At 47.0% G+C, this 15,082-nt stretch overlaps 1 protein-coding gene across 5 annotated transcripts in view; it reads left to right on the top strand.

The window, feature by feature from the left end:
* ARMC8 (armadillo repeat containing 8) overlaps positions 1-11,206 on the top strand; it is a 102,168-nt gene extending 90,962 nt beyond the window's left edge. For 4 of the 5 annotated variants that reach the window (XM_059920246.1, XM_059920249.1, XM_059920245.1 and 1 more), the window contains 4 exons: positions 351-446; positions 4,829-4,901; positions 6,306-6,399; positions 10,569-11,206. In XM_059920246.1, the coding sequence (XP_059776229.1) occupies positions 351-446; positions 4,829-4,901; positions 6,306-6,399; positions 10,569-10,602 (297 nt within the window). In that variant the 3' untranslated portion in view covers positions 10,603-11,206. Of the gene's footprint in view, positions 1-350; positions 447-3,613; positions 3,656-4,828; positions 4,902-6,305; positions 6,400-10,568 lie in introns of those variants that run through there. The other variant, XM_059920248.1, reaches the window with a different exon arrangement.
* The last annotated feature ends 3,876 nt before the right edge of the window (positions 11,207-15,082 follow it).

Genomic DNA, 15,082 nt, shown 5'->3' with positions numbered 1-15,082 from the left:
TAGCAAGAGCTTCTCTTAAAAATGAAATTTTCAAGAAAATAATAATAACTTACATTTTCCCTTTGATTTATGTGATAGCATGAACTGTGGCTGCCTTTGCCTAGCAGTGATGGTTTATGCCCAGAAAGAAGCCACTGAAACATTTGGGTTCTCTTTTACCTAAGGCAGACTGTCCTTAGGTGTGGTTACTTTTGTTGGCAATGACGTTATGAGATAAGAAATCAGGGCATTCAGAGTGGAACCTGTGAGAATCCATGTACTTCAGATGGGAAATTGCCTAAGTTCTTGAGAGAGCTTGAGTCTGGGGACTTCAGAGCTTTCCTGATCGCTGGCCCTTTGTTCTTTTCCAGACACTGTGCATCCTAGCCAACATAGCAGATGGGACAACGGCAAAAGAACTTATTATGACCAATGATGACATCCTGCAGAAAATCAAGTATTACATGGTAGGCCTTTGTCCCTTTCATGGCTCTACACTAGCTGCACATTAGAAGGCAAGCACCGTAGCACTGTGAGCTCAAAACAAATTGTGCGGAGATTAAACAAAGAATAGACTCCTCTGTAACAGATTCCAGAAACTCTCTTCCATCCTGAAGGAAAAAAAGACACCAAGCTCTTGAAGCTTGTGCCATTCCCCACCCCATCATCTGATTGCCTTCCTCTTACACAGAGACAGCTTGGGCTCTTGGCCTTCTCTCAGTGCCCCCAAAGCTTCCCTCTCAAAGCTTCAGTCCTGTGCGGATGAACCCTCTAGCCTCTGGTATCTCTGGCTCTTGTTCTTTGATCATTCTGCTTTCAGTCACAATCTGCTACCTACTTGCAAACGCCTCAGCCACCTACTGCCATGGCCATACCCGGGATCTTGTCATCACCAGAATCTGCCCATTGCCAAAATGGAAATCAAACATCCCTCCTCTTTTCATTCTGTCGGTGTCTCCTAGCAAAACCCCAATCATGGATGAACCTGTCTTCTCTTTGCCTCCTTGTCAGAGTTAACAACTGCAGAGAAAAACACAGAACCAGGCTGACTGGTTTCATGTTAAATTCACATTTACAGACCCCACATGGGCACTCAGCACTGCCTGGTACCCTCCTGTGATTCTCCAGCAAGCTGGTGCCTCCATTCTCCAGAAGAATAGGTTCTTACCTTCTCCTCATTCTTTAAACCTCACCTCTTATCTCCCTCATCACTCTTAGTGGTGACCTCACCTTTTGTTTTACTAAGAGGATAGAAGCCAAAATCCTTCAGCAGTTCCCTATTACACCTTGAATAAAATCCATCCCCCCTTTTGATGGCCTGTGGAGTCCTACATGACCTGACTCATCTGTATCCCCCAACTTCTCTCATTCCCCTCTTCCCTTTGTTCACTACACTGACCTCTTTCCGCTCCTGGAAGAGGCCATGCATGTTCTTTTCTGCCTCAGGACCTTCACACATGCTGGCTCCTATGCCTGGAACACCGTTCTCCCCATGGGATGCCTTCTCACCTCTCAGATCTTAGCTCTGCTAACACTTCCTTGTGGGCTCTCATCTGCGTGGGTTATTCTTTGTTACTGCATGATTGAGTGAAGTACTCCCTTCAGAGCACTTAGCTCAATTATCGCAACATGTAGTTGTTTGTGTGCCTACCGACTGTAAGCTCCCTGAGGGTAAGGACTGTATCAGTTCTGTGCACAATTGTATATCCATCACCCTGTACAGTGCCTGGCCTTTAGTATATGCTTAGTAAGTATTTGTTGAATGAAAACCATACTGCTTCAACCGGGAACTCCCTTATCCTTCCAATACCAGATCCACATAGTATCTCTGTAATCTTCTGAAAGTTTCTCTGGACTTCCCATCCCCATTGAGGTACACCTATCTCTCTGCTGCTGTTCAGAGCCAGACTTAAAAGCGTCTTCTGCACGTGCTGTCTCCTTCCTCACCACTAACTTCACTCTTTAGCCCACTTCATCTGGCCTCCACCCCCATTGCTCAACTGAAACTGTTCTGGGTAGGGTCACCAGTGACCTCCTGTTATGCCAAGTCCAAAGGATGGTTTTCTCTCCTCAGCTTTCCTCACTTATAGTGAATTTCAGCACAGCTGTTTCCTCCTCCTGGAAACATTCTTTTCTCTTGGCTTCCATTCCATTATGCCTCCCTGCTTATTAGCCCTGGACCTTTATCTTTTCTCTCCCACATGTACTCTTGAGATTGATGGTTCCTACCCTTCGTTGCATGGTGGAGGAATCTTTCAAAGCCTGTTGCCCTGCCCCTTTCCTCCCGAGATTCCGCTTTAATAGTTCTGGGGTGTAGCCTGGGCATCAGTGGGTTTTTTTACAGTTCCCCAGGTGGTTCTTGGGTATAGCCAGAGCTGAGAACCACTGGTTTAGGGACTCTCATCCACTCCCACGGCTTTTACTGTCATCTCTATTCTTTGTTTGGTTTCTGGGCTCCAGTTCAGTAGTCAATTTTGATAAATAGATTAGGCATTATCTTACACTGTCATGGTATCAAGCAATACAAAACACAGCCACAATAATGGTTACTGGCCTTCAAAAGCCGTGACAACAAGCTTCCCTGATGGTGTCTACAGCTTTACAAATGCTGGTTCTTTTCTTAATAGGCGGGAGGGGTTGGGGAGCAAGGTCCGAGGGTCACACGGAGGGTATTCACCAGCCTAGACCTCTCTTTTGGACTCTGGACTCGTATATCTTCCTGCTTACTCAGCATCTCTCTGTGGCTGTCTGAAGCCTCTTGAGGTTGGTATTTAAAAGTCGATTCTTAAGTATCTCCCCTAAACCTAAATTTCTCCCCTCCTGACCTTTTCCATCTGAGTAGAGTGGCTCTGCCATCTACCCGTTACTCACACCAAGGACTCAGTCTTTATTTCTCCAGCTCCTTCATCTCGTAATCCAATTTATCAGTTGGTCCTGTTAGCCCGGCCCCTAGCCGCTCTGGATGCTGTTGACTTCTTTCTGTCGCCGCTGCTCTCACCCTAGTTCAAGCCACAGCCTCTCATACCTGATTGACCATAACAGCCTCCCAGACACCTCAGCACTGTCACTCCAGTCCCTTCAGCCTGGGTGACCTTCTAAAAATGTAAATCAGGTGTTGTCACTCCACTGCTTAAATCCTGCAGGGCTTCCTGTCAACTCAGAATGAAATCTGTCCTTACTCTGGCCTGCAAGGGCCTACAATTTAGCCATGCCTGCATCTCTGGACTAATGTTACTCTACTTTTCCATCTCAATATGCATAAGCTCTACAGTTTCTTCTTACCTCAAACCTTTTCGCAAACTTTTCCCTCTTCTTGGTACCTCTTGCTCTTTGTACACCTGGCACCTTCCTATTCTTCCTATTTTTTATTCTTCCTCTGTATAAATATTGCCTCCTTCAAAGAGATCTTTTCTGTCCATTTCACTTAAAATTAGGTTCCCACCCCTCCACCCTCCAGTTTTCCCTATCACAGCAATTTGTTTCCTCAAAAAATGTTTATTGAGTGAAAGATGGATGAACTTATATGTAGTAAATACTTACTGTTGTATTATAAATAAGTTCATTTATTCAACAAATACTCATTGCTGGCCTGATGCTGGGAGCAGATGACACATTTTATTCTGTTTTGTCTTAGTGGAGCCCCAACTGGACAGCTCTCTAAAAGTCTTGGCAGGTAGGAGGGAAAAAGAATCACCAACCATAGAATTCTAATGAAGGAAGGCATGTGCTTTTCTTTGTCTCTGCTTAATTCAGATATAGTTCTACATGGCAAGATGAGTCTGTCTCAGCCTTCAATAAACTATTGAGCATATATCGTGTCACGGTATTTCACAGATATGCATAAGTTATTTAAGTGTAGTGGGGACTTTCTTTTTTTAATTGACCAATTAAAAAATCATCTGTAACACAGAGATCAGACTTGTGGTTGCCAAGGGGGAGGGGGGGGGAGGGGGAGGGATGGACTGGGAATTTGCGTTGGTAGATGCAAACTATTACATTTAGGATGGATAAACAACAAGGTCCTACTGTATAGCACAGGGAACTATATCCAGTCTCCTGGGACAAACCATAATGGAAAAGAATATAAAAAAAAGAATGTATATACATGTATAACTGAGTCACTTTGCTGTACAGCAGATATTGGCACCGCATTGTAAATCAGCTATACTTCTGTTAAAAAAAATCATCTGGAAAGATTGTTTTACCACTGGGTCCTCTTTAATTTAGGAGAAAGCACTGTATATGGATAAATAATAACTTAAGCAAAAATGGTTGTACTTTCAGTACATAAAGAGAAATAAACAAGAAGTGTGTTTCAGGAGAATAGGAGGCTCCTTAAGAATAGTAGAGACTTAGTCAAGTTTTTTGTGATGTGCCTATAGAAACGAGTACTTTGAATCAGATAATCAGTAGCCAAAGAGATAAATACTAAGTGCACATCCATTCAGTTTATTGGCCCTGAATGTTTCCTACTGTAGAGAAAGTATAGTCAAAAGCATAGACTTGTCATATGCCAGTGTTCCTGTGTGTATGGGTTGAGTGATAAATTGCAGACTGCACCTGTGGCCCTAGAGGTGTTTTGTTTGGCCAGCCAGAGGGTTTCTAAAATTTGAGTATGAATGTCTTTTGGCAAGGCTTCACTCCCCAGTGTGCCGGATTTCCTACCATTCTCTTGTCTTTAGCCCAACCTGTTCACCCATTAGTGTTAATTTTGTGGCCTCCCCAAGACATTTAGGTTTGAGGTCCCTACTTCAAACTTTTAGGCTATTGGAATTGCCTGTGGTACGTTACCAAAAATGACCTCAAATGAGATTACCTCTGTTTTTGTTTCCTTTTCTGCATCAAATAGGGTCATTCACATGTCAAATTGCAGCTTGCTGCTATGTTTTGTATATCAAACCTCATATGGAATGAAGAGGAAGGTAAGAGATTGGTGAGATTTGTTCTGAAGAAAATTATGGGAAGGAAGGTCTTGCACAGGAAAGGCATCAGGCGCCCCTGAAATCCTGGGTAGAGGCACCTCTCATTGGCCCCCAAGCCCCCGACCGTGTCACCTTGGTACGAATGAGAATCCATGGGTCCAGTTAACACTGAGCCCCATCGTGGGGTCAGCACTGTTCCAGATTACTGAACGTGAGGATGGAGGAGACCCTAGGGAAGTGAGTGACAGTCCTTGTCTTTGAGAGGGCTGAGGAGGAGGATGGTGAGAGGCACTTGAAGAAGACTAGAGGTGAGGGTGGGCAGGAGGATTGGCCTTTCACTGTGAGCAGGGGGAGCACATGAAAGGCCTACGGGCAGATGAGCTTAATGGGGAAGAGGGTGCGTTGGTGAGAAGGGAGAACTACACTGTGCCTGGTGGAGCAGCCAGTCTGTGAGGGGGCCCCTGTAGCTCTCCACCTTGACTGTGCGTTAGAATCACCCAGGGGTTTTTGCACCAGCCAGTTAAATCAGAATCTCTGGGGGTGGTCTCCAGACATAAGTGTTTTTTTGAATTCCCCAGGTGATTCCAATGTACAGCTAAGGTAGTGAACACGTGCAGGAGAGCAGTGGGTCTCAGTGCTGGGTTGGCTGCATGAGAATCACCTGAGGAACTTTGTAAAACGCAGATTTCTGGGCTCTACCCCTAGAGATTCTGGTTCACTGGGTCTCAAGGAGGTCAGTGCATGAGTGAGTCACTGTGGGCTCTTCAGGGGGGGAAGAAAGAGTCCAGGAGAATTACCCTCCTTAGCACTGTGTCCAGAACAAAGTGGAAGGAGGAAAAACTGCATTCAGCCTGCAGGCCGAGAGACCAAGTAACAGCCGGGTACCAGGGAAACAAGCTGCCCTCAAGGAGGTCCTAGTCTAGTTGGAAGATAGAACACAGCAGTGCGGAGTTGGAACTGCCACGTGCTGAGAGGCAGCAGGAAGTGCTGGGAGGTCAGAGGAGGGTGGAAGAGAATGGAAGGGGAAAACAAGACTGGTTTGGAGTAGGAAGAGCCTGGCTAAGTATGTCCAGAAAGAAGTGATGAAGATGGGGCCTGATGGCAGGGCCTTGTGCCAGGCTGAAGAAGCCGACCTTGACCCTGTGGTCCATGGAGAAATTAATCCAGCAGCAGAACCCTGGATGGACTGCAGGAAGGAGGGTCAAGAGGCAGAGAGACCAGTTAGAACACTGTTGGAGAATCCAAGCATGAGGGGATCTGGCTGCACTGGGGAGAGTGGAGGGCGAGGGGTTGGAAGAGGAGAGGGCAGAGGACACTGGTAAGGCTCCAGATTGTTGGCTGTACATTAAGGAGAGCAATTGCCTGGGTCATGTTCCCAGTAACCTGCTAGCTTTCATCTCTCAGGCTCACAAGAACGCCAGGATAAATTACGAGACATGGGCATCGTAGATATTCTGCACAAACTGAGTCAGTCACCAGATTCAAATCTTTGTGACAAGTGAGTATCAAAGTAAAAGGGCCTTGCTTTGGGGTATGTTGCATTCTTTTATGACAGGGTTTGAGTTGCTTAGTAAGTCACATGGCCAAACTCAAAATCTTTTAGATTCTTGGATTCCCTTCTTAATAATCTGTCAGTCAACTGTGTGACATTTGAGTAAGAGATAAACTAATAATTAGCAGATTATTAAAGATTCTCATCTCACTCTGAATTAACATGAGCCCAGGCCACCTTAGTGGGACTCTGGAGAGGATCCAGAGGTCATTCCCTTTCAGTCCCTCGATCATTAGAATAGAAATGCGTGTGGCCTTTTGGAGAGCAGAAACGAAGGCCAATTATAAAAACATTCATTAGCTCAGAACCTCACTGAGCGCCTGCCTTGTGCCAGCCTGGCCTGGCTACTGGGGATGCAGCGGTGACCACTAAGGAGTCCCTGTCCTCAGAGAGCTCACCTTTTCTGGGTGAGGCGAGAGTCGTAGTCAGAGACCCCTCTAAGCTCAGGATAGCCAAGATTGTTTTTCCTGGCTGTGGACCCTTCTTATAACACAGCCTTCGTTTTCCAGCTCACTTTCATTCTCCACACTCGTGAGCAGGGCTCAGAGTGCTCCATGTTCTGGCTCTGCCTTCCTTGTGCTGCCCCCTCCCCCGTGCCCACCCTGTGCTCCAGCCACACCTGCCCTCTTACAGTATCACACCTTCAAGCATTTACACCTTCTTTTCCATCTGATTTGCCATCCCAGTCCCCTTGCCTCTGAATCCCCATTCATTCAACAAATATGTATATATCTTAATACCAACCTCTACCAGGCATCGTTTCAGGCATCGGAGATATAAGGGTGAATAAAATTGATGACATCCTTGCCCTCATGTAACTTACATTCTAGTACAGAAGACAGACAATAAGCAAATGAATATGTAATATGATAGCAGATAATGAGAGGTACTACGAAGGTATAAGCAAGGGTGAGGGAATGGAGAGTAAGAAAGCTTCATGTGGTATAAATTAGTCCCAGCCTCTCCGAGGATGTGACATTTGATCAAAGACCTGGGTGAAATGAGAGAGTCTTCCAGGCAGATGCTTAGAATAGTATTCCAGACAGGGGACAGTGGGTTCAAGGCCCTGAGGCAGGAATGAGCTTGAACGTTCAAGAAGCAGCAGGAAGACCAGTGGGGCTGGGGAAAAACGAGCGAGGGGGAGAGTGGTAAGAAGTGGACCCAGGGAGGCAGTGGGAACAACTGAAGAGCCTTGTAGACTGTGGCAAGGACTTTGGATTTTATCCAGATTTTAATAGGAAGTCAGTCATTAGAGAGTTTTGAGCAGAAGAGACAGTATCTGATTCAAATTTTTAAAAGATGGCTCTGGTGGCTGTGTAGAGAACGGTCTGTAGTAGGGCAGCAGTGGAAGCAGGGAGACCAGCTAAAGGCCGTTACAGTCGTGTTAGATAAGAGATGAGGGTGGTAGTGCTGGGAGTATTGAGAAGTGGTTGGATTCAGGATTTAATCTAAAGGTAGAGCCAACGGGTTTGCTTATGGATTCAATGTAGGATGTTAAAGAAAGAGAGGAAAGGAAAATGCCTAGAGTTTTAGCCTGAGCAGCTGAATAGAGGGTTTACCAAGATGGTCATTTGCCAAGATGGTGAAGAATAGAAGAGAAGTGGGTGGGGGTAGGGAGAATCAAGAGTTCTTGTTTGGCGTGCTGACTTTTGGATGCTATTAGATACCCAAGGGGACTCGGGAGAGTGGGACTGAAGATATGAATTGGGATGGTATATAAAGCCCTGGAGCTGGCTGAAGTCACTTAGGGAGAATAAACGAGAGGAGAGAAGACAGGAGGGCCAAGGACCATGCTCTGGGACACCCCACCGCCACCTTTAGGGGAAGATGAAGAAGGTCCAGCAAAGGAGCAGGAAGAACAACCGGTGAGGCAGGCAGAGACCTGGGCGCATAGGTGTCCTGAAAGCAAGGGCGGAGAACGCCTGGACAATGGCCATCCGTCCTTCAAAACTCAAATCAGGTTGTCACCTCCGTGGAAAAGTCTTGCTGGATCCTTCTGCACCCTGGCCCCCAGGCCTTGCTAGGGACCCCTCTCTGCTCCCATAGGACACAACACATGGTGTTATGGCTATCAGCTTGCTTACCTGCTCCACAGAAGGGAAGAGGCACTTGTTTAATTGTTCCTCAAGTGAATGGCTGGGCCAGATGGAGCACAGAGAGCTGGGCCCCTTCCTCCCTGAAGCTCGCCATCCAGTGGGTTAAAGACAAATCCCCGAATAACTGCAGCCCAGCCTGCTGCTCAGATGAGTGTTCCTTCAAAGGCAAGTCAAGGCTGGCCACATGCTGAAGGTGGGATTTGAGCTGTACCTTGAGGACGGGAACCTTCATGTCTACCTCCACAGCAGTAGTAACAGCTGCTGGCTTAAATGACAGGCTCTGTCAGCCCGTCTCTTCTGGCCGAGAGCCAGACTATTCCCTGGGTTTCTTTTCTTGTGTTTGTTCAGAAATTAAAATAGTTCTGCTTAAAATCATCTCTGGGATGACCTGGAAAGAGGCCTCACCAGCATGAAGTGGGATAGTTTTAAGCCCTGGCCTGCATTGCTTAGACCAATCTGGTCTGCACTGCTTAGACCAATTTCTATGGCACATACATTGTCAGCAGTTCTTAAACCCTATTAAAAGGGTTAAGGTCTGAGCTACTCTACCTCAGTCCATTTAAGGAAAGGTAACCTTGCCTACAAAACCATCCATCTGAAAGACTCCTTAGATATTAATAGATAGTAGAAAGATAATGAGGGCACAGTCTCTGAGGTCCCATATAATCAGATATAGCCAAACCCTTAGAAAGATCCAGAAGGAGTCTGAATTGACGATTTTAAAGAGTAATACAGAATTTCGATCAAGACCCTCATGTGGGCTTTCCCACCATAGTAAAGTCTGTTACCTAAAGACAACATCTTTCAGGTTCTTTGTCTTTAAGGCTTTGTGATCCTTTGACTTTGAAACACTTACAGATGAGGAGCTATTGCTAACTAGGCCTCTCCACCCCAGCCTCAGAGGGCCTCAGGTTTGTGAAGTTATGGTCAGTAAGAGGTAGCCTGTGGCATTATTCATAAACTTATTTCCTAACAAAATGACCTTGTAGAACCCAACTTGCTCTTAACTTGGAGTGGTCTGTATGGAACTTTCTGTTCTGATGAACTGGACTATTTGCAACTATCATCCTTATAGAGTCTTAAATAATTGCAAGAATATCCCTTAGCACACCTCTTTTAAAACTGTAGATTGTATCCATTACTGCAGCAAAGAAACTGCGCTTGAGTCCAGCTTATCGCTGCCCAATCTGCCTTGGTATACTTTCATCAGCTAATAGTAACAGAAAAATTTAACCTTTTCTTTCTATAACTTAGAAGCGGAGATCATTGCCAAAACCTGGCTTCCTAACTTCCACAATTGCAGCCTTTACCAAATCATGATGGGAGAGTAAAGGAGGCCTTCTCAGTCCCAGCTCAAAGGAAGTCACTTTTATAAGGATCAGGATAGGTTAAGGCATTGCCCACGTTGCACCTTTTCCTCTCCAGCTAGCTAACTTTTTCCCTAATCACTGTAACAACCCACATCCCACATCAGTCAGTGTCATCAGGCATGACGAGAAGAATGGGGTAAAATTGTAACCTCCCTTCCTCAGTTCTGAGGCATTTGAACCACCAGACAGCCTCATCCCAGGAGCTCTTTGCCCCTCCCACGCACCTTCTAATCAGCCCCTACCCGCCTCTCCCTGGTCAGTGTTCCTCTTAGCTTCCCAGAGCCCTAAGTGTCCTCCCCAGTGTCCTGCAGCACTAGATAAAACCTGCATGGCAATAGGAGAAAGTCAAGAATCCCAGATCCACCACAACTATATGCCAGTGACAAAGGAAAATTATAGAATGTCACTGGGTTGCAGCAGCTATAAGGACAAGAGCAGGACCACAGGAAGAGGATGCAGACAGCATGGGTTTGACGTGTGTGCTGACCGCAGATCTCTGCCCTTTACAGTAGGTGTCCCACTGGGCTTACCCCGGTTCCCTTGGGGGACCTACCTTTTTAGACTTTCCCAGCTACCGTCTTTGAACCATGGGCTTTTTACTTTAATTACACTTCTGAGATGACGGCTAACAGGAACTTTGTGATTTCAGGGCAAAGATGGCACTGCAGCAGTACCTGGCGTGATGGGAACGCCCTGGGCGCCTGCGAGCATCCCACATCCTTGTTAAAGGAAGTACAGGAACTAGCCTCATTTGATTCCTTCTATTTGCACAAGTCACCTTGGACTGCAGGGAGCTGTTTTGCAAAAGCAATTTGGTAGGCTTAGATCTCAAATTCACCTTGAGAACATTTTTTTGAGGTAATAATTTCCTCAGAGGACTATTGTGTTTTGTTTTGTTTCTGAGCTACCTGGACTCTTTATTAGAACAATCAATTATTTTCCTTTGGACCTACAATTTTTTGCCTATGCTGCAGCCACTTTGTGAGTGAGAATGGCTGTGTGTGTGTGTGCGCGCGTGCGTGCATGTGGGTCAGGATGAATGGACGTGTGTGTGTGAGGGATACCTCAAAGTTTTCTTTTCTTATTTTGTGTGAAAATCTCTTTTCTACAGATTTTCCAGGGTTTAAGCATTGCTTGCTGTATAAAAATCTTTACTGAATTATATACAGTTTGAATGAAATGTTATTTTAAAAACAAAACGATTGTTAAGTGTTCCATAAAGGTTATGTTGAATTTTGGTCAGATGAATATTTGTAAGTAAAAAATATATGCATTTCTGAACCTCAACTTACATAGATTTTCTTTATAAAAAACAAAAAAAGAAAAAAACAAAACGAAAAGGTTGGCTATAGTTGGCCTGAATAACAGGCACGATATATGGTGCTGTGCAAAATAGTAAGCTAGCATCTTATACTGCCGTCAATATCAGCAGGTACAGAGCCTCTTTTCAGCCTAATTCAATAAGCTCTCAGGCTTCCAAGTCAGATGGACAGAGTCGGGTGGAGTGAGGCGACAAATGCACCACAGGTTTTTTGAAACATCAAAGGGAAGTATAACTACTGATAGTGAAAGCCCAGCCATGACTGGTGGGCTGTGCTTGGCAGGAACTGGGCACCGAGAGCCTCCCAACTGCCCTAAATCCTGTCACTGGTATAGCAGTATATGGCGGGATTTAGAACCAGTCATGGAACCTTAAGCTCCAACTAAAGTAGGTCATCACTTCGTGGAAACAAAGTCCGATCACCTTGTGCTTCCTGAAACAGCATATATCACTGTGAAACTAAAGAACGTCCTACAGACGCATCTGTAGGAAGAAGCTAAGAACAGGATAGTTTAGAAAGCTGTTTTTCTCTTGGCTATACTCAGCAAATTCTATATACTTGTCACTCAGGACTGCTATTCAGTGTGCTTTTGTAAAATGAGATGGAAATTTTAGTAAGCGATGCGGCTAAGATTTTTTCCTGCATGAAGCCCAAAGCACTGACGTTTGAGAGAAGGGAAGGGGGTCTCCCCAGGAGGACCACAGATGACCGCCTTTTCCAGCCACTACTGCTTAGCCCTTCAGCAGCCCTCAGCTTGGCACACGCTCCAACTTCTGGGTCCGCTTCAAGGTGAACTCAACGAGGTTGCTTTTGACTGTTTGAAGGTACAGCCAGCCTTGCTTTTCCCTTTGCTCTGCGAAGTTCAAAGGCATCGCGGCCAGGAGGCGAGGTCTGCGGCCCAGAAGCTTGCCCTGAGTGCGTTCACCCGATGGGTTCCCCAGCCCACCAGCCACTCCTGACGGGGCACTCCATCACCACCCTGCTCCTTCCTTGGAAGAGTTAAACATGTTTGATTGCAAATGAATGTTTTTAAAATGTATTTAATGCCGGTTTTTTCTGTTCTCAACACGACCACCCAAGATTCAAACACAGAGATTTCCAAGTTGTTATTTTTTCAGAACATTACCAATTTAAAAATCTGTCACAACAGGAACTTGGGTTTTGTGCAACCATCAGAGTGCTAATGTGCAGAAGCCAGTTTAAAGAAAATGGAGTGTATTGGGGAAAAAGCCTTATTTAGGCCCACTCATTGACATTTCTAGTACTGGGAAAATATCCTTGGTTGGCATTTGTAACACAAAACACTATAGAGTTGGTATTTAAAGTACCAGGTAAATATAAATAAACCAATAATGAATTGCTGAGACAATCTTGAACCCAGATAGCATTGGAAAGTGGAAAGCCCAATGAAATGACACTTTCACACTTAAACTCTGTGGATAAATCTTGCCTGTGGCTATAAACAGATGGTCAAAGAAAAAGTGCTTTACTATGATTAACTTTTCTGAGTTGAATGAAGGAAAATGTATTTATTAAAACAAAGCTGTTTGCTGCTTTATGCAGGTGCAGTGTTCAGTCAGCAAGGAAGTGGGAGGAATGGGACGTGGTCTTGTGTTTCCACCCAAGTTCTTAACTAAGCTTCTCGCTCTCTCTAATACTGCATTCTGTTTCTCCTTTTGTGCCCTGATTGTAACCCAAAATTTATGAACTAGAAAAGAATGTCCAATTTAATAAGTTGCATTTTTTTCCTTAAGCACTTTATGCAGAACAATACATGTTCTTCTGGTAGTGTTTGGATAATATGATTTTAACACATGCTAATAAAAGCCAAGAAAAAGCATGGCAACTTCTAAAAAGGAGTCTGTTTTCCAAATACCTAGAACATTAGGAAACATTAGAAGATGATGTGTACTGGCTTTCGGAACCTGAGATTCTTGGTGAATGAGAGGCTGGGAAGTGACTTTGCATTTCAGAGGCGGGGGCCAGCGCCCTAGGGTAACTGCAGCTTCCGGGGGCCTCTGCAGCGGTCTGCGGCCCCCTCTTCCTGATCTTTACAGGTGGCCACTTCCGGCCACCAGGACTCCCCCCTCTGTCCTATGCCACTCCTCCCCTGCCACCACCCACTGGACTCAGACCCAGAGCTTGGCAAATGACCCTCTGCACAGGCGCCCTGCATTTACTGGAAGCGAGGCCTGGGAAGGGGGGGACTGACCCCAGATCCTGCTGGAGAGCCGACAGGGAGGTTCCGGACACCCTGCCACCTGGGATAGGGGCTGGTGCTTTCCCAGTCCTGCTCCTTTGCACTGACCTTCCCTGGTTGCTGGGCAGGGAGGTATGTGTCAGCTCGCAGCACGAGGGAAGTTTTGTTCCATGACCTGGGCTCAGGGAAAGCGGAGGGAGCCCCCGCCAAGGCCGCATTGGGACCCACCAAGCCACCTTCCTCCCCCTCTCCCTGCAGCCCTGGCTCCTGACAGTCTTGGCTCTGCCGGACAGTCAGCCGCCTGGCTGAGTGGAGGGCCTGAGCCAGTCAAGCCGCGTCCTTCACTTCGTGGGGCTAGGCCTGCCCTCCACCCTGTCAGGCGCTCACACCCAGGAGAAGCCTTAACGCCTAAAGTGGCGCCCATCCTGCAGGCCCAGGGTCTCTGCCAAGGAGTTCGGTCCTCAGACAGTGAGCAGACATTTCAGCCTTCCTCCAGATGGCTGCCAGCTGGGTGCACCCCGAGCAGCTCATTCAGAGCCACACAGCACTTCTCTTCCTCCCCCTCTGCCCTCGCCCTATTCCTTCCGCCAGGAACCTTCTGGACTCTGAGAAGAGAAGCGCCCTACCGTGCAATAGAAGGAAGGAGCGTGCCGTCACACCTCCCACCCCAGCCCTATCACCTAGCGCCCCTCCTGCTTTCCCCGTCCCGGCCCTGCCACTCCCAGCCGCTTCCCGGGGAGGCTGAAAGTTCATCACAGACACCAGCACACACGGGCCAGTTCCCCCCCTGCTCTTCTCTGTCCCCTGCTTTCAGAGGCCTTGCTCACTCCATTTATCACCTCTCATCTCTCCAGTGATGGGAGTTTGGCCTCCCAGCTTCCGGGGAGACGAGATAGCTGTCAGCTGGGTGCACCCCGAGCAGCTCATTCAGAGCCACACAGCACCTGTGGTGTGGAAGACCAGGCGTCGGGCGCTGTTGCCAGCTCTGAGGTGAACACAGGCCAGCCGAGTCCCCCTCTCGAGGCCACTCACAAAGGGAAGAGCACAGCCCCACGGTGGGCTATGTGCCTGGGGACCTGGAACAGCAGATTCAACTTTCCTGACGGATTCTGTCAGGGAGGGCTCCCCTGGGTGTTTCTCACAGAGGCCTGTGCTGGTGCACTGAGCACAGTGGGCAGGCATGCTTCCATCTAGAGGTGACACGAGGCCCTGGGAAGTGCAGCCACCCACCCGCTGTCACAGGCCACCCCGTGTCCCCACCTTCTGCAGCCTGACTCATCCTGTCCCCGGTGCCAGCACGGAGGGCCTCGTGCTACAGGCTGGAGGAAAGAGTAGTGCATCCGTAAAGGACAGTCTTCTGGGAGCTAACTGCCCATTTAAAGAGCTTCTTCAAGTCATAAGCATGAAGCCCCCTGTAGAAAACCAGCAGATGAGAAGGAAATCTCTGCCATTTGCCTCGTGGTGTAGAAGAACACAGCCTTTTCCTCAGTCAGAGAGGAAAGAGTATGCCTGGGCTCAGTGAATTTACAAATAAACCAAAGAGCAAACCGGTAAGAGAGTAGCTGGCATGTTACTATTAACAGGGGTAATGCTAGTTACTGAAAACCTCCTGTGTCCCATGGAGGGACAGCTAAACCAGGC

The sequence above is a fragment of the Balaenoptera ricei genome, chromosome 4, assembly GCF_028023285.1.
Source record: "Balaenoptera ricei isolate mBalRic1 chromosome 4, mBalRic1.hap2, whole genome shotgun sequence".
NCBI lineage: Eukaryota > Metazoa > Chordata > Mammalia > Artiodactyla > Balaenopteridae > Balaenoptera > Balaenoptera ricei.
Note: the sequence above shows the minus strand (reverse complement) of the source record. Positions and strands in the feature narration are given on the sequence as shown.